The sequence below is a fragment of the Coenobita brevimanus genome, chromosome 39 (genome assembly GCF_032717465.1).
Source record: "Coenobita brevimanus isolate Jiangsu-jjx chromosome 39, ASM3271746v2, whole genome shotgun sequence".
NCBI lineage: Eukaryota > Metazoa > Arthropoda > Malacostraca > Decapoda > Coenobitidae > Coenobita > Coenobita brevimanus.
Window position 1 is genome coordinate 7,628,946 of NC_136992.1, and position 18,036 is coordinate 7,646,981.

The 18,036-nt window shown below is 43.4% G+C and overlaps 1 protein-coding gene across 1 annotated transcript in view; it reads left to right on the forward strand.

The window, feature by feature from the left end:
• The window catches only part of LOC145396745 (agmatinase, mitochondrial-like), a 32,429-nt gene that overhangs the window by 2,990 nt on the left and 11,403 nt on the right, over positions 1–18,036 (forward strand). The window contains exons 3-4 of the mRNA XM_080270031.1: positions 7,138–7,258; positions 12,120–12,300. Of these exons, the coding sequence (XP_080126157.1) occupies positions 7,138–7,258; positions 12,120–12,300 (302 nt within the window). The remainder of the gene's footprint in view (positions 1–7,137; positions 7,259–12,119; positions 12,301–18,036) is intronic.

The window sequence follows — 18,036 nt, forward strand, 5'->3', positions numbered from 1 at the left end:
TCGGTGTTTACTTTATTTAATACTAGTGCTTCCGGATATATATTTTTTGTCTTTGCATTCATCTCTCCATCATTGCTTAAGGATATTAGATCATCAAGGAATCGTCTAGTTTTGTTAAATTTCTTCGCTAATGAATATTGAACTTTTGACATTTGTTCCAGCCACTTGAATTCATAACTGTTTAAGTATAGATTTGCCGTGAATGGGGCTGGGTCTGTCCCCATGGGTATTCCAATGCAGTGTTTGAAAACCATATTTCCACAAATAAAAAAGCAGTTTTCTACCAGGTAATTTGTCATATTTATTATCTGATCCTCTGAGAACGTTAAGTTTTTGCCATCTCTTTTATTTACCCAATATCCTTCGCGTTCCTTGAAAAACAACTTGCACTGTCCATTCCAACTTCTATTTTATATCCTCGTGTTCGATCTTCGTGTATAACGTTGAAAAATCATATGTTTCTACATTTCTTGCGTTTCTTTCGTGGTTGATGGAAGCAATATCCTTTCGGCACAATTCTGAGTTATCACATATCCACATACGGTTGATTCCTGTATATAAATTTAGTTTATAAAAATATCTTTTGTGTTGCTTGTAAATCAATGTATAAATGTGTGATAGTTTCTTTGCCAGCGATTTTGTTGCACATACTCCGGAGGAAATTATGAATCACAATTTTACAGGGTTTTTATGAATTTTTACTATACTATGTATGTATGGTAATTTTTTGTTGTCATCATTTACTTCGATTCCGTGACTAGATGAGTATGATGACTGCTTTTCAACTGGGGGTGGGGGGGTTTCAAGAATACTCCCCCAGTATCCCTGCTTGTCGTACGAGGCGACTAAAAGGGTTGGTGGTGGGTTAGTGCCCCACCCCGTAAAAAGAACTAACTAAAAAAGCAAATAAAGCGCCTCGGACCCGGACGGACCATACGTTGACGACTAAGGAACGGACAAAGGACATTCTGAGGGTAGGAACGTGGAATGTGAGAGGAGTGAATGATGAAGTGAAAGAGAGAGAGATTGTCCAGGTGCTTGAGGATGCAAAAGTGGATATATGTGGATTGACTGAAACTAAATGGAAGGTGAAAGGATGAGAGAATGGGAATACGGTGTAGGTATATGTGCGGGAGTCAATGAGAATGAGAGGGCAAGAGAGGGAGTATGTCTGATGATAAGCTAGAAGTGGAAGGAGAATATAAGAGAGTATGGAACAGTGGGTGCAAGGATTGTATGGGTGAGGATGAAAGTAGGTATACAAGCATGGGCGATTGTATGTGTGTATGCTCCAACAGAGGATCGAGTGGCAAGAGTGAAAGATGAGTTTTGGGCGAGAGTAGAAGCATGTATGGACAAGTTTGAGAGGAGCGAGAGAGTGCTGTTGATTGGAGACATGAATGGCAAAGTTGGGAATGTGCGAGTGGATGGAGTGGTTGGTCAGTGGGGTGTGCCAGCTGAAGTAGATGGGAATGGTAGTGCTTTGGTGGACATCTGTGCTGGTAAGGGGTTGGCAATAGCCAACACCTACTTTCGTCATAAGATGATCCACCGGTATACATGGAGAGTAATGAGGAGGATGGATGGTGAACTTGTTGAACGAAAGGCAATGATAGACTACGTGTGTGTGGATGAGCGAATGAGAAGACAAGTGTTGGATGCAAGGGTGTGGAGAGGGTGGGGGAATGGAGTCTCGGACCATCACTTAGTGATGGCCAAGGTAGAGCTGCAAAGAAAGTGGTTGAGGAGGCGAAGGGGAAGACAGGAGGAAGCAGCTCCTGTGAGAAGAGTGGAGAAATTGCAAGATAGTGAGAAAAGGACAGAGTATAAGAGCATAGTGGAAGAAAGATTGGGAAGGTATGAGCTAGAGCAGATGGAAGGGGTGGAAGACGTATGTAAGATATTCACGGAAGAGATAAGCGCAGCGTGTGAGGCGGTTTGTGGAGTGAGGAGGAGATGCAAGGGTGTACAAGGGACAGCATGGTGGAATGATGAGGTGAAACGAGCTGTGGAACAAAAGAAGAAGGCATATGGTGAATGGTTGGCGAGTAGAGGTAGGGGAGAAGATGAGAGAGAGAAGAGAGAGGTATATGTGAGCAGGAGAAGGGAGGTTAAGAGACTGGTGAAGGAGAGTAAGAAGAAAGTGGATGAAGAGTTTGGGAGGAATCTGAGTGTGAAATGGAGGGAGAGTAAGAAATTGTTTTGGAAGGAGGTAAAGTAAGGCAGTGTGAAAGGGGAAATAGTAGGGGAGTGAAAGATAGGAATAATAGATTGTTGGTGGAGAAGAGAGAGAAATTGAGGAGATGGAAGGAGCACTTTGAGGATTTGTTGAATGTAGAGAGTGAGAGCAGTGTGAGTATAAGTGGTTGGGGAATGGCTGGGAGAAGAAGAGTTGAGAGGAGGGAGGAAGAGATCAGTAGGTCGGAAGTAGTGGAAGTGATGAAGAAGATTAAGCTGGGAAAGGCCCCAGGAATTGATGGAGTGTGTGGTGAAATGCTTAGGTATGGGGGTGAGATTGTTGTGGAGTAGATATGGAAGTTGTGTAGATTGGCTTGGGAAGAGGGAAGGGTTCCAGAGGACTGGAAATCAGGTATAATTGTTCCTCTGTACAAAGGAAAAGGGGAGAGAGAAGTATGTGGTAACCATATGGGTATTTGCCTTCTTAGTGTGACTGGTAAAATATATGGTAGAATACTCATTGATAGGGTTAGGCATATGACAGAGGAGCTAGTTGGAGAAGAACAAGGGGGATTTAGGAAGGGAAAAGGGTGTGTAGATCAGATATTTGTTCTAAGATGTTTAGTGAAGAAGTATCTAGAGAAGGGAAGGAAAGTGTATGCTGCCTTCATGGACTTGGAGAAAGCTTATGACAGAATAGATAGGCAAGGTATGTGGAAGGTATTAAGAATATATGGAGTCGAGGGGAAATTGTTAAGTGCTGTGAAGAGTATGTACGAGGGAGCTAGGGCTACGGTGCGAGTGGATGGTGAGCTGAGTGAGTTCTTTGATCTCAATGTGGGACTGAAACAGGGGTGTGTAATGTCTCTATGGCTGTTTAATATATATATGGATGGGGTTGTAAAGGAGGTACAAGGTAGGGCAGTGGATGTGGGGATGGCCCTAATGAATGAGGGTGAGATTTGGATGCTTCCGGTGTTGCTGTTTGCTGATGATACAGTATTGTTGAGTGAAGATGAATGGGAGTTGCAAGGTTTGGTGAATGAATTTGGGACAGTGTGTAGGAGGAGGAAGCTGAAAGTTAATGTAAACAAAAGTAAAGTTGTGGTGTTTGAGAGGAATGAAGTCACAGAGTGTGCAGTGAGGTTGGATGGTGAGGATATGGAGAATGTGAGCGCATTCAAGTACTTGGGTAGTGTGATGAGTAAGGATGGAACTTTGGGGGATGAAGTACGTGAAAGGGTACAGCAGGGAAGAAAGGTTGTTGGTACACTGAAAGCAGTGATGAGAAATAGGGAGGTGAGTATGGAAGTTAAGAAGTCACTGCATGATGGTATTGTGATCCCTACCCTGACGTATGGAAGCGAGGCGTGGACATTGCAAGAGGGGAACAAGTCAAGAGTGAGAGCAGTGGAAATGAGTTACTTGAGAGGAGCATGTGGAGTGACGTGGAGGGACAGGTTGACGAATGAAGAAGTGAAGGAACGTTGTGGGGTAGATGTGGATGTGGTTGAAAAGATTAGGAGAAATACACTGAGGTGGTTTGGACATGTGGAGAGAATGGAGAATGAAAGACTGACTAAGAGGGTGTATGTAGGTGAGGTGGAGGGAGGGAGAGGGAGGGGTAGACCGAGGATGAGGTGGAGGGATGGAGTTGAGAGGTATATGAGGGAGGGGGGGGTGAGTTGGGGGGAGGGGAGTCAAATGGTGGGTGACAGAGTGACTTGGAGGCGTTTTGTCTGCGGCCACCCTTTACGGGATTAGGGCGTCGGGCTATAGATAGATAGATAGTCTACTGGGACCAAAACATACGACTTGTGCAAGTCTTCAAGATCCTTCAATGTTTCCTTATCTTTGAGTACTGCCCGTCGACGACAATACTCACACACACACTGAACAACTAAGGACACCGCTCTCGTATGGTGAGCACGAGTGTAGTAATAAACTAAAAAAACTGACAAACATAAATGTTAACTCTGATGATAATACACTCAAAATGAAATGTTGCAGTTCACCATCAGAGAGAGGTCAGGAATATTCTCAAAGCTCCAGGCTCTCAGGGTATTATTTGTTGATACGGATGCACATCGGTTCTTCATACAGCATAAAACTACAGGATAATATTTGCATGAATGATGTCCTAGCGAGCAAAGGGTAAACTGCCATCGTCATCGTCATCGTCATCATCAATATCATCATCAAGACCCATTTTCCCAACTAAGGACCTAGCTATTGATGTCTTTAATTAAAAATATTTTTACCATATGTTTTTAATCTCTGAGCATATTATTCTTTCTTGTTGCCATAAAAGTACTTGTTCATTTTATTCAGGCAATTTTATTCAGCTGGGAGATAAACTGTGGTCGGTTTGTTTTCATCTGAAGAAATTGAACCACTCCCGTGACATGAATACTAAGTCGTGGTTGAGTGACATTTGATGCCGTAATTCTGAAGTGGGATTGAGCCTCCTTAGTTACTAGTCACTTTTATCCTCCAGTCAGACCATACCATTCCGTCAACTGAAAAGTGTTACGGATATTCATTATTAAAAAAGAAAAAAATCAGCTGAGAAAGGATGAAAGCACACTATCTCGATTAACGATCATTTTCTCTTAACCTTTAATACTGCATTAGGGTATAAACTTGAAGGTGATACTATACTCTTTTCATTTTAACTTGACAAAATTTTCGTCTTTTTGCATCTTGTTTCAGGAAGGTCAGTGGCAGAAAATGACAATACCATTAAAGTGCGCTTTGTGAGCGCGTGACGAGAAAGCGAGCGTTTGTGCATACGCCTGTCATCATAACTTCAACTAGGTGTAAACGCTCAACAATTCTCGTGAGGTAGTTGAGCAATAACAGAAGAATAGCCTAGCTATAATATTAATTTCTCTCTCTCTCTCTCTCTCTCTCTCTCTCTCCCTCACACACACACACACACACACACACACACACACACACACACACACACACACACGCGCACGCACGCACGCATGCACGCACGCACGCACGCACGCACACACACACACACACACACACACACACACACACACACACACACACACACACACACACACACACACACACACACGCTCCCGTTATGAAAGTGAATAACAATTCATACCTTGCATATGTCACTTTCAAAATGCTTTAATCTGATTTCGTACTGAAGCATGTCAGTTGAAGACCTCGGTACATTTCCTTGGAAAGCTGGGCTTCCAGTGGGTTTCTTTGGTCTCACGAGTAAATATATAGCTAAAATATTTTTTTTTAATGTAACTACTATCTGCTGAATGAATCTCTTCTCTATCTCACATAATAGAAAAGTTATTAACCTCTGAAAACCATCCCGGTCGGGCCGGGTCGTGTCTGGCCGCTCATTTCTCAACTGAACATGGACCTTGGCCCTCTCGCTCGTAATTACGGCTCAGCGTCCTTTCTACAGCACTTTTTCATGAATATCACTGTATTTTAGTCTTAATCTAATTTTACAACTTAGCGTTCATCATGGAGTGATGACAATTTTAGGTTATGTTATACTCGTTGTGTTATTGGTCAACCCCGATCTGTCTGGCCGAGCAAACCCGTCAGCCGCAAGCAAGCAACCTCCCATGCAGGGTCGTCCCACACTGTGAGGAGATGTTCAGTTGCGGCTGACAGCGCCCTACAACACAGGCATAGGGAAAAGTGTGCGGATTTAGTTCCGGGATGGATGTCACATCTGCGTCTCTCCACCCAGTTAGCAGAGGAATCACAGCACGCTCCACATCACTCAGTTATCCTGTTATATGGTTACTACCCAGCGTTGTAAATGGTTTCCTGTGTTGCAGGAAAACACAAGACTTATCACTGTAGTGCAGAGCCACTTGAAAGAAGAGTAGTAAAATGCGACAGGAAGGGAAGGGAGAAGCAGGAAGAGAGGAGGGCAGACACAGAATGAAAGAGATGAAGGAAGAAGTAGGCAGCACTATATCAAGTGAATAAATGATGATCACCAACTACCACCACCCAGGTTAGAGTAAAAGGGGCGCTATAAAAAGCACAGACTGTTTTGGTATCCAGCATAACATCGTGGCTATAATGCCAAGGTAGTAGTAATGGTAGTTGTTGTTGCTTTAGTAGTAGTAGTTGCAACACCAAGCTTTTCTGAATGCAGTTCACCATCCTTGTTTCGAGGAAGCTCAGCTCCTGGTTATATCAGTGCCACCACGTGAAGGAGTCCCTCTCCGGCACCATGGTCCTATGTCAAGGCTGATGTAAGTGAAATTGGTGATGTCAAAACTTATGCCACGTAAATATATTTTTAAAGTGTCCAGGGAATGAGCCAATGTCCAAAGTGAAATTAGTGATGTCAGAGATGGCGTCATGTAGAAATATCCTTCTACTTGGTGGTCTAGTGATTAGAACGCCCCAGTCGGAGTGACGCTTCTTAACTGGTTCCATCCCCAAGAGGTAATTGCTAGTTTTTCGACCATATACTGCCACCAAAGGAAGTAGGCTGATCATCTGTCCTTACATGTATTGAACTATGGTAGCCTAACCTCGGCCCCTACACCTAGTAAAGAATCTGATTGATTACTATAAAAGATTTTGGTAGCACAGCAACAAAGGCCTTTGCCACCGTACAGCAAGAATAGAATTAAAACAATAGTAAAAATAGTTTTTTTTTTTTTTGCTCTATCCCGATCAGTATGGCGGGGCAGACCCACTGACCACAAGTCAGCATTCGCCTTCCTGTGGCGGACAGCGCTCGCTAGTATCGAAACAGGGTCCTGTTACGTGGTAGGTGAGGGAAATAAGGAGGCACAGACCCCAAGATGATGAGCTGTGTATAGAAGATGTGTAGGAGTAGTAGTGTCAGCCTGGACTTTGACAACTGGATGGAGAGGTTAATTTTTTTGAGTGATACAGTAGAATTTACCTACAATGTTGTAATGCCCTCGTCGTCCCCTTGGCCAGCCTGCCTGAAGCCTGCCGTCAAATCAAGAGGCAGTACAGTGACATCGTGAAGACAGGCTGCATCCCCCTCACCATGGGCGGCGACCACACCATCTCCTACCCCATACTGCAGGCTATGAAGGTCGGTATTGAGGTTTCTTTAAATTATCTAGTAAATTTCAACACTCATCCTTTTACTTAGTTGTTTAATCACCTTAAAAGAAAATAAATTATAAAGAGGAATGAGTTATGTCATCAAAGTTATCAACGTACTTAGTCAAACCTCTAAGAAAGCATCAGTAGTTAGAGTCTGGTTGTTTTCACCTTACAGAGATCCGTAACCTCTTTTCAGCTTAGTTGAAGGATATATAGATTAGAGGATATATATCATGAGTACCCAGGGAGACTCATTCCTACCCCATAAAAAGATTCATCAATTTTCATCCAAATCGGCCTTGGTATTCAAATGTGGGAGTGGTCCAGCTCCGTCAGTTGAAACCAAACCGTCTATTGTGTAATATGTTAAGAGCCACGGAGGTTCAGAGGTAACACAATCGCCTCCTGATCTGTATGTGTCCTGATTCTGGGCCTGAAACTCGTCTGTGATTGACACTGAAGTGGGAACCGGGTTTGTCATTTCATGTATGTAACCCTGAGTGCACTACCACACACACACACACACACACACACACACACACACACACACACACACACACACACACACACAAAGCCAATACAATACAGCCACTCCCACGTGTCGCTCTCATTCAAAATGTCACTTCCTCAGTTATCATTAGCTAGTATAGGAGTAGTCTCTCTCTCTCTCTCTCTCTCTCTCTCTCTCTCTCTCTCTCTCTCTCTCTCTCTCTCTCTCTCACTAACAGGAGTACCCGGCGTTGCCGGGCCAAAAAAGGCGAACACTCTAATCCTATTAGTTCTAGTTCAGTCTTTCTACTAGAGAATGACCATGAACCTCTAATGATTTTGAAGAGGGATTATAAGAGGTCCAGGACTTTCTATTTCAGCTTTTGCAGACTAACGCACAGTATTTGACGCCCTTGTTTACTATTACCGGTGACCTCAAATAACCTCCGACCGGTGACCTCATATGGCCTCGGAGGTCAACCTCAAATAGCTTATGAAGCCTATATCCGAACTGGAGGTCATGTGAGTCTCCATGCCAAAAATTGGGCTGCAGGGGTACCCTGCATTGCCCGGGCCAAAAAGGCGAACACCACCTGTGACCTCAAAGAACCCAGATCTAAATTTTGACCCCCCTAAAACCATCCTTGGGGCACCCTGATTCAGAAAATATATGTGTCTAGGAGTCTCAGGCCCATGGTTTGGACATGAATGAAGAACAAACAACCAAACAAACAAACAACGAGGCTCTTAAATATATATATATATATATATATATATATATATATATATATATATATATATATATATATATATATATATATATATATAAAAGTGGTAGGTGAGGGCACTCACCATCCACTCACTCGATGTACTCCTGCTTTCGGGTGTCTGCCCTTTCCACTCCTCCATCCATCTTTCCTTCCATCCTCTTCTGTCTTTCTTTCCTTCATTTTTTCTTCGTCCTTCTGCCTACGGGTGACTTTACACTCCCTCTTCTGTCTTTCCTTCATTCTTTCCTCTTCCCTCTGCCTGTGGGTGACTGTACACTGAGTGACAAGCCAAATGGTTTCCTGTACACCAGGAAACGGTTTACTACGCTGGGTGGTAACCTTATAACCAAATTTTGGCGCTTGGTGGTTTAGCGGGTAATTGTTTAGCGGGTAATTATGGCGCTCCAATCAGATTTAGCCGGTGAAGGTTTATATCCAAGGGGTGGTTGGGGTTTATTGCTCACGTAATGCCACTCAGAGATGAGTGAGGCTGGTCGCTCTCATCTTAAATGTCAGGACCAACTTGCCTAGCCCCGGGTTCCTTCGCTCCTCATGGGGCGACACAGGACTGGATGATGGATGGATGGATATATATATAGTATACCTATCTGTCTATCTATCTATCTATCTATCTATATCTATCTATCTATCTATCTATATAATCAGGTGAGTCCGGTACTGCAGACGACCTCATTCGGATCAGCAGAGATAAAATCAGTTATCTAATCGTGTGACAAATTCCACTTTATATGATTATGTACTAAACTGAGAGAGAGAGAGAGAGAGAGAGAGAGAGAGAGAGAGAGAGAGACAGACAGACAGACAGACAGACAGACAGACAGAGACTGAGAGACAAACAGACAGGCAGACAGTCAGACAGAGAAACAGACAGACAGAGGTGGTAGTGGTGAGAGAGATGGGGAGGGGGATAGAGGGTGGTATACAAATGTTACTGTACAGTACACTCCGGCACAAAAACAATCTTTCCTTTGCTGGATCAAATGTGGACTGATGACAGATCGGATGCCAGTTCAACGTGAGAACTGTCAGTAAGATGTGAACAGAATTAAGTTTATAAACAGATTTATACTGCATAAAAAAAGAAAACATTGATCTTCTCCTTCTCCTCCTCCTCCTCCTCCTCCTCCTCCTCCTCCTCCTCCACCATCTCTTCTCAACATTATCCCAAGACGACAGTGATGCCCAGTGTAAAGCGGTGTATTTTGCCACCCCGTGCACCGTAATGCCAGTCACAGCATCTCTCTCACAGTCTCCACTCAGCTTGTATTAATTACATCGTTACCTCCTACCCACAACTTACAGCACCGCGGTAACCTGACCTGGCCTTCCTGATCTCTCTCTCTCTCTCTCTCTCTCTCTCTCTCTCTCTCTGTGGCATTACAGGTACGGGGTCACGGGTACTGTCCTACATTAACACTAACTTGTCCTTGATTTTCGTCCTTTTCCAGCTTATGTTACGTAGTTCGGTGGCAGAGAAAGACAGTCCTTCACCTATTCATCCTTTCCGCAGCACCTCTTCCTGACTGGCATCATATTTTAGTGTGAATATTTGTAAAAACTCAGCAATGAAAATGGAGAGATGGCAACTTCAGGCCAGGTTACAGCGAGAAGAGTATAGTGTTCTTTATATTTCTGTTAAGACTCATGAAGAAATAATTCTTGCCCGCGAAGCAAGAGCCGGTGTTATGCTGTGGTCGGCGTGTGTCTATCCTTCTGTTCTTTTGTCCGTCTATGTGTGCATAAAGCACATCAAACTATTTTGATCCAGTTTTAACAAAACTTTATGGAAAGATTGAAGGTCAGTTAAGGAGCTGATCTACTGTTTAGAGAGCAATTAGTCGTTGGTTAAAGTTACAGAGCAAGGTCAAATTTCGCCCCTCGTCTGTGTAAGTAAAAAATAAATAAATAAAAATGGTCTGATTTGGATCAGAGGTAATGGAAATGCTGAAAGTTTGCCCATGTGCTGATCTAAAGATTTTGAAAACACTCACTCAAATATTATAGTCACGTGGTCAGGTCAGCTGAAACAGTTTTTACCCGATTTGAGCAAGATTTTTTGGATGGGTTCACGGTAAGGCAAGGATGAAAAGATTCGACTTTGATAGCAATTATTCAAAGACCAAGGTCACATGAAAAGTTAGACAGTTTTGATAAAATATAAACCAACACTGGTGGAAAGGCTAATGTTCAGGGAAGAATGAAGTGACTCAACTTTGAGAACAAATGGTATAAGGTCAAGGTCACAGGGCTATGTAGAATGTTCGAATGTTCTCTCTCTCTCTCTCTCTCTCTCTCTCTCTCTCTCTCTCTCTCTCTTCTGACAATTTTTTTAACATCAAGTGAGTAATATGGGAGCAATATGGGAAGTGTTTGTCATCTTATATCGTTGCTAACTGCACTCAGTAGTGTGGGATGCAGGCTGACCTTAACTAATAAACACAGGTGCTTCGAAAATTACAATAATATATTTTGGGTTTGCAGTCCACTTTAACGCTTAACCATACAACACCAAGACTCTGCTGCCACTTTTTCTCCTTAAGAGGCTCTGATTCTAGTTATATAATTCGATTTTTGACTTGAAGATTATACTTTCATTTTCAGAAGTCTGCGGTGACGATTCGTGTTTCATTATGTGGTGGTTCTACTTCATTTTCAGGAGTTTGGGCTGATATACCTGTTTCGTTATCAGAGGTTTGAGGTCACGGTTCTTGTAGGAGGTTTGACGTGTTGATTTTAGTTTCATTTTCAGAAGCCTGAGGTGACGATTCTTGTTTCATTATCGGAAGGTTGTGATAACGATTCTAGTTTCTGTTTCATTAGTTCGAGGTAGAGATTTTAGTTTCATTTTCAGAATTTTTAAGTGACGATTCTTGTTTCATATTTAGATGTTTGAAGTGATTATTCCGGTTTCGTTTTTAAACGTTTGAGATGACGATTCTTTGTGCATTATCAGACTTTTAGATTTTTATTTACAGATGTGTGACGTGATCATCCTAGCTTTATTATCAGAAGTTTACCATTAATGATGCTAGTTTCATTACCAGAAGTTTGACATTATGATTCTAGCTTCGTCATAAGCAGCTTCATCTTACGATTCTGGTTTCGTTTTCAAAGGTTTGACCGTATTATCCAGTTTTCATTATGTGAAGCTTAGCATGATAATTCTAGCTTCATTTAGAAGTTTGGTTTACGAATCTAGTTTCATTTTCTGACACTGGACTTCGAGATTTGGGACTTTTCTAAATAAAGTACGATATCCTAGTAGCATGAAAAATACCTACAAATATACGTCATTGTATTAATAGGACTAAGAAGGCTTAGAACTAATACCTTTCCACGGTATAAGGGCTGTTAAGAGACATTTATTTTTCTGAGTCAGTCTCCCCCTAGAATACAATCTCCAAACGCTGACGTTACACTGAGGTCCCTGTTGATACCGCTGGGTGAACAGGGACAAAGAGGATTCTAACTATTGAAAATGGCACAAATAGGTAGAAATGTGGTGTGAAAACTATTGATGGACTTAATGAACCTAACTACTTTTCTTCTATTATAATAATCTTTCAGGAAAAGTACGGTCCCGTTGGCCTCATACACGTGGACGCTCACCCGGACTTACAGGATGAGGTGTTAGGCAGCAGAATAGGCCACGGGACGCCCTTCAAGCGAGCCTACGACGAGGGCCTGTTGGCCTGCGAGAGGGTGGTGCAGATCGGGTTGAGGGGAACGGCGTTATCGGAGAATGACTGCAACATCGGCAGGAGTCTAGTAAGTGGGTGTGAAGGGGAAGTGTTGTTGCTGTGACCAAAGACTCATCTGCACGTGAACCCGGCGCACTGCAGGCTGAACCTACCCTCTCCTGCATGATACCAGCCTCATCTGGGAGGATAGGGAGGGAGTTGAGGGAGATTTGTAATATAACCTGGAAGTGCGGCCACCTGGTTGTATTAAATTACATTATTACACCAGCGTTCCCAAAACGAGAGTGAGTGTTTTGTTTCTCGACGTTTCATTCCCTCTCTCTGTCTGGCTGTGTGTTTATCTACTTAAACGATCATTCAATTGAGTTTTTAACCGATTTCAAGCATAATTAGTGGATGGGATAACCATCTGTTATTGCAAATAATGGGACAAAGGCCAAAGTCACAGTGTTAGGAAAAGTTTTTGCCAGCAAAGTCAACAGTTTTTTATCCAGATTAGGCCAAGCCTCGGGGAAGATCTGACAGTAAGGCAAAAAAACAAAAACAAGAAGCGATGCTAAGGCACAGCAAACCCGTCTCCTGCAGTCATTTTAGTGCTGACCTATAAACACAACAGCATATCTAGTCAAATATGTCACGTATCAAATTTGGAGTAAATAAAGTGAAAATTGACGATTTTATACCCATTTGAAATTTTAGGCTCGACCCACTTGACATTGATCCCCCTACCGCTGACTGGGGGGTGATTCCCCTGATGTAATGAGGCATGTTATAGGATGCAGGTTTGAGAGATGCACCTTTAGGTTTTGGTATCAGGTCGATATGACGAATCTGAAAGGAGTTATGGCGAAAAAACTATTTTTTGTTCTTTTTTTTTGGGGGGGGGGGCCTACAGCCTGGCCTTTGGCCCAATTTAGCCCCAAACTTATTTAGGTGATTAGCAGGCTATGGTCCATCATCCGCACAATTTTAGTCAAAATCGCACCAGTAGTTTTCGCGTAAAGTTAACAGACAGACAGATAGACAACCAAACAGACAAAACGAGTGAAAACAATACCCGTCCCCGAGGCCCTCCGGGGCGGGGACGGGTAAAAATGAAAGTCTTCGGCTTTGAGAAAAATCAGCCAAAGATGAAGGTCACAGAAATGGATCAAATTTCAATCCGTGTGTCAGAAAAGAAGAAGAAGAGGAAGAAGAAGAAGAAGAAGTTTCATTTTATTTGCACCAGACTTAGAATAACGGTTGAGCGTCAGCGAAGGGGATGACCTGCTGTTTTTTTTAAAACAATGCAGGTTAATTCTCAAGGTAATATGGCAGTGTACACTAAAACTGTTTCCATCCGATTTAGACGAAACTCTGTGTGAGACTTCAAGGTAAGATAAAGGGATTCGATTTTGAGAACAATTAATTCAAGATGATCACAGGAAAAGGTCAAATATCAAGGTGAAACGGCAAGGGCAACTCAGTTTTTACCTGATTTTGACAAAACTTGTTGAAGTGTTAGGGGTCAGGCAAAAATATAATTCAATTATGAGAGCAACTGATCAAAAGTCAAAGTCATAGGGTAAAGTCACATGTTAGGCCCTGAAGCTAGTTGGTGGAGGCGAGTAATGCACTCTCTGAATGGTCCTGCTTGTTTAGAGGTACGGTATATTAGTATAGTTGCAGCAACAGGAGTAGTACTATTAGTTGTAGTAGTACTAGTGGTAGTACAGTAGTAGTAGTGGGACTGGTAGTTGCACTGGTGGTGTTGGCGTGGGGCAAACGGTGGCCCAGAGCTCTCGATATTCCTGGTATCATGTGGCATTATGTTAAGGGGAACGTGGTGTAGGTGGGTGAGGGTGGTGTAGGTGGGTGAGGATGATGCAGGTGGGGGAAGGTGGTGTAGGTGGGTGAGAGTGGTGTAGGTGGGTTAGGGTGGTGTAAATAAAGAAGGGTTGTGTAGGTAGAGGAGTGTGGTGTAGGTGGGTGACGGTGGTGTAGGTGGGGAGGGTGGTGTAAATAGAGAAGGGTGGAGTCGGTGGGGGAGGATGGTGTACAGAAGGAGGGTGGTGTAGGTGACATGGGTTAGGGTAGTGTAGGTGAGGAAGGGTGGCGTAGGTGAGTTGAGGCAGGGTAGTGCAGATGAGGAAGGATGGTTTAGGTGGGGAAGGGTGGTGTAGGTGGAGGAGGGTGGGGTAGGTGGAGTAGGTGAAGGATGGTGGCATAGGTGGGGAGGGTGGTGTAGGTAGCATGGAGCTGTAGGAGGGTGCTGTAGGTAGGGTGGAGGTGTAAAGTATGAGGGTGGTGTAGATGGGGGAGGGTGCTGTAGCTGGGGGAGGATGGTGTAGGTGGAAAGGGTGGTATAGCCTAGGGAGAGTGGTGTAGGTGGGGAGGGTGGTGTATGTGGGGAGGGTGGTATAAATGGGGGAGGGTAGTGTAGATGATGGATCGTGGTGTAATTGAGGAGGGTGGATTGGGTGGGGAAGGGTGGTGTAGGTGGGGGAGGGTGGTGTTGGTGAGTTAGGGTGGTGTAGGTGGGTAAGGGTGGTGTATCTGGGGGATGGTCGTGCAGATGGGGAGGGTGGTGTAGGTGATGGAGCGTGGTGCAGTTGAGGAGGATGGTGTAGGTGGAGAAAGGTGGTGTAGGTGGAGGGTGGTATACTGTAGATGTGTAGGAAGAGTGGAAGTGTAGGAAGGGTGGAAGTGTAGGAGGGTGGAGGTGTAGAGGAAGGATGGAGCACAAAGACTGCACTATCATGTGTCTCTTGAGTTGTTTTTGCACTAACTTATTCACCCCAGGTAACTTTGTATTTTATTTACCTTTCTCGGGACAGAGTCCGGTGAGGTATTGTTTTTTGGTCGAGAGTGTATGTTTGTTTATTTATTTATTTGTTTATTTTATTTTTTTTTATTGTTAGGAATATTTCGGAAAAATGGCAGAATGAAATTACATGAAAGCTTCAGGATATATGGGCACTAGTCCTAGAAAGAACAGATTTAATTGTGAAGTTAATGCCTTCAAGTTTGAAAGGTGAAACACAAGGTCAAGGAGTTTCACAGGGCGAGTTTATTTAATGGAAGCTAGTTGTAGATTTAATCTGGAGATTCACAGGGCAAATTGAAACTTAAGTTAGTTGCGACTGTAATTGTCTACTGACACTAATTGGCGGGACGGAATCAGCATTTAACAGCACTAAAAATAACTGCCGTCGGGTGAGGTTGTTGTTCCCAGCTCCACTTGTACTATATTTTGTCTACACGGATTTATTTAAATTTGGAGACATTCCTTGGGGTCAGAAAAGTTACATACACTCCATAATTCCTTCAGCCCTATGACGTACTTTGGTTGTTAAAATGGCTAATTCTATACAATTTTACCAGCTTAGGGGAGACTGTATCATTTTCCTGTACCTTGATGTCATTACAGTAGCTGAGGGACAAGAAATACTGGGGCTTGTATTCTCCCGGGATAACGAAGCTCCCCAACACCTCTTCCTTAGCGATTAATTTTTGGATATGGCTGGTTAATATCCTTTTGTACGTTTGTACATCAAGTAGATCTCAGCTGTGTGTGTGTGTGTGTGTGTGTGTGTGTGTGTGTGTGTGTGTGTGTGTGTGTGTGTGTGTGTGTGTGTGAGGGGTAATAGAAGCAGAGGTAGTTTTAACCCCAAGTTCTTTTGAATGTGAACCCGGTGCACAGCAGACTGAAATATCTTCCTGTAGTCCACCATCCTCCTCTTGGTGGATAGGGAGTGAGCTGAAGTACGTTTGCATAATCAGGCAGCTCCACCCCCCGGCCATATCGGTGCCACCACATGAAGGCATCCCCATCCAGCAACGTATAAGGGGTAAGTGTGTGTGTGTGTGTGTGTGTGTGTGTGTGTGTGTGTGTGTGTGTGTGTGTGTGTGTGTGTGTGTGTGTGTGTGTGTGACGTCAGGTGCACATGGCATGGGAGCCGGCTGTGTATGTACACCAAGCAGCTGAGCACACCTAAAGTAATGGTATTGCCTCCATGAATATTAACAGGAATATCAAATTGCCAGTATTACTATAATGAAACTACCGCCACCATTACCTCTATTGCCATTAGCCCATACACACCAGGATGTTGAGGCGTCCAGGACAATTTGGGGCATATCGTTTTATCGTTTTATATATATTTTTACACCCAAGCTCGCGAAGTAAACAGGGTATTTATGTTTTGATCAGTCTATGCGCGCGCGCTCTTGTGTGTGTGTGTGTGCGTGTGTGTGTGTGTGTGTGTGTGTGAACAAAGTACTTCAGGCAGTTTTTAACTGATTTTAATTTAGCTTGATGATGAGGATCAGGGTTAGGAAATGAATGGGTCCACTGTTTTTGAAAACGTTAGGTTAAAAATAAGGTCTCAGGACCAGGTTCAATTCTGATTTAGCAAAATCAACTTTATTAAAATCGAATTTCAACCTGATTTGGCAGAATGGCTGAGGGTAAGGCACGATTGAAATGATTAATTTCAGAGCCGAGTCAAGAGTCCGATTCACAGTACAAATATCAAAGTTCGACCCGTGTATGTGATTTGAGTGTTAACAAAATTACTTGGGGAATTTCGTCCTTTTACAGTCTCTCTCTCTCTCTCTTTCTCTCTCCCCTTTCCAACACTCTCCCCCTCTCTCCCCACCCTGTTATCTCCCCACTACGACAAATGACCTATCAAGATGGATTTTACCATAGTAATGAACTTATCTAGGCAGCTCATTCACAGCGCCTCAATAACACATCCATCACCCTCTCTCTTTCCCACATCCCTATCTCTCTCCATAATGGGAGGATTTGGAGATTTTCTGTTACCCTCTCCCTGTCTTGCTCTGTGTTCTGGCCTATTGGTGGGGATTTGGGGATTTTCTTTGGGGAAGGTAGTAGTCGGGTGTTTAGAGAAATCGTCTGTTGTCTGGTGACCCGAGTTCAATCACAGGCTGGGGCTGGTGGCTTGATTAACTGATTTTCGTTGAAATATGTTTTATCTTCCTACACACGTCTCTCCAACACGTCATAGAAACATCCCCGCTACTACCAGTCCTGAATGAAACAGCCCCAGCATGTATTTAGTTTGGATATTGGGTATTAGTGTCGAAGTGGTGACATGTGAAGGTGTTTGTTGCACGTATAAGGACTGCTGCGCCTGGGGATGTTCAGTCTGCGATCAGAGTCGGGAACTTAAAAGAAGAATTACAATCTTATAAGGATTTCCGTAACTAACGCCTTCAAACATTAAGCTATTTGCGATATTTCTTATTCATCTCGTTTTATGTTCTCGCCAACCGGGAACAACTATAGTATCCTGTTCCTCTCACGGGGCCGCTGACTCTCATTGCTGAAGAAGTGGAATACTCAAGAATATGTTTATTTAACTCCTTCAAACATTAGGCAACTTCCAGCAGTTCTTATTCTTTTCTTAGTTTATGATTAAGGGCGGATGGTGTTTAGAATGATTTATGTAGTATACTCGTATGTCCTTAGACCACCTGGGGTAGGCGGTGGCTGAATCGGTAGAGAGGTGGCCAGCAACCCTAAAGGACCCATGTTCGAATCCCCACTGGGGCAGGGAACAGTTTAAGGATCTGAATTTCATTAAAGCAGACTTTACTGATCTACTAAAACACCCGCCAACATGTAAAAGTACCCCCGCTAGTACCGATATACCAGTCCTGTATGAGACAACCCTAACATGTATTCAGTATGGATGGTGGATGTTAAAGCCGAAGTGGTGACATGTGGAGATGTATGGTATGCAGAAGGAGTACTGGACCTTGAGAGCAGTCTG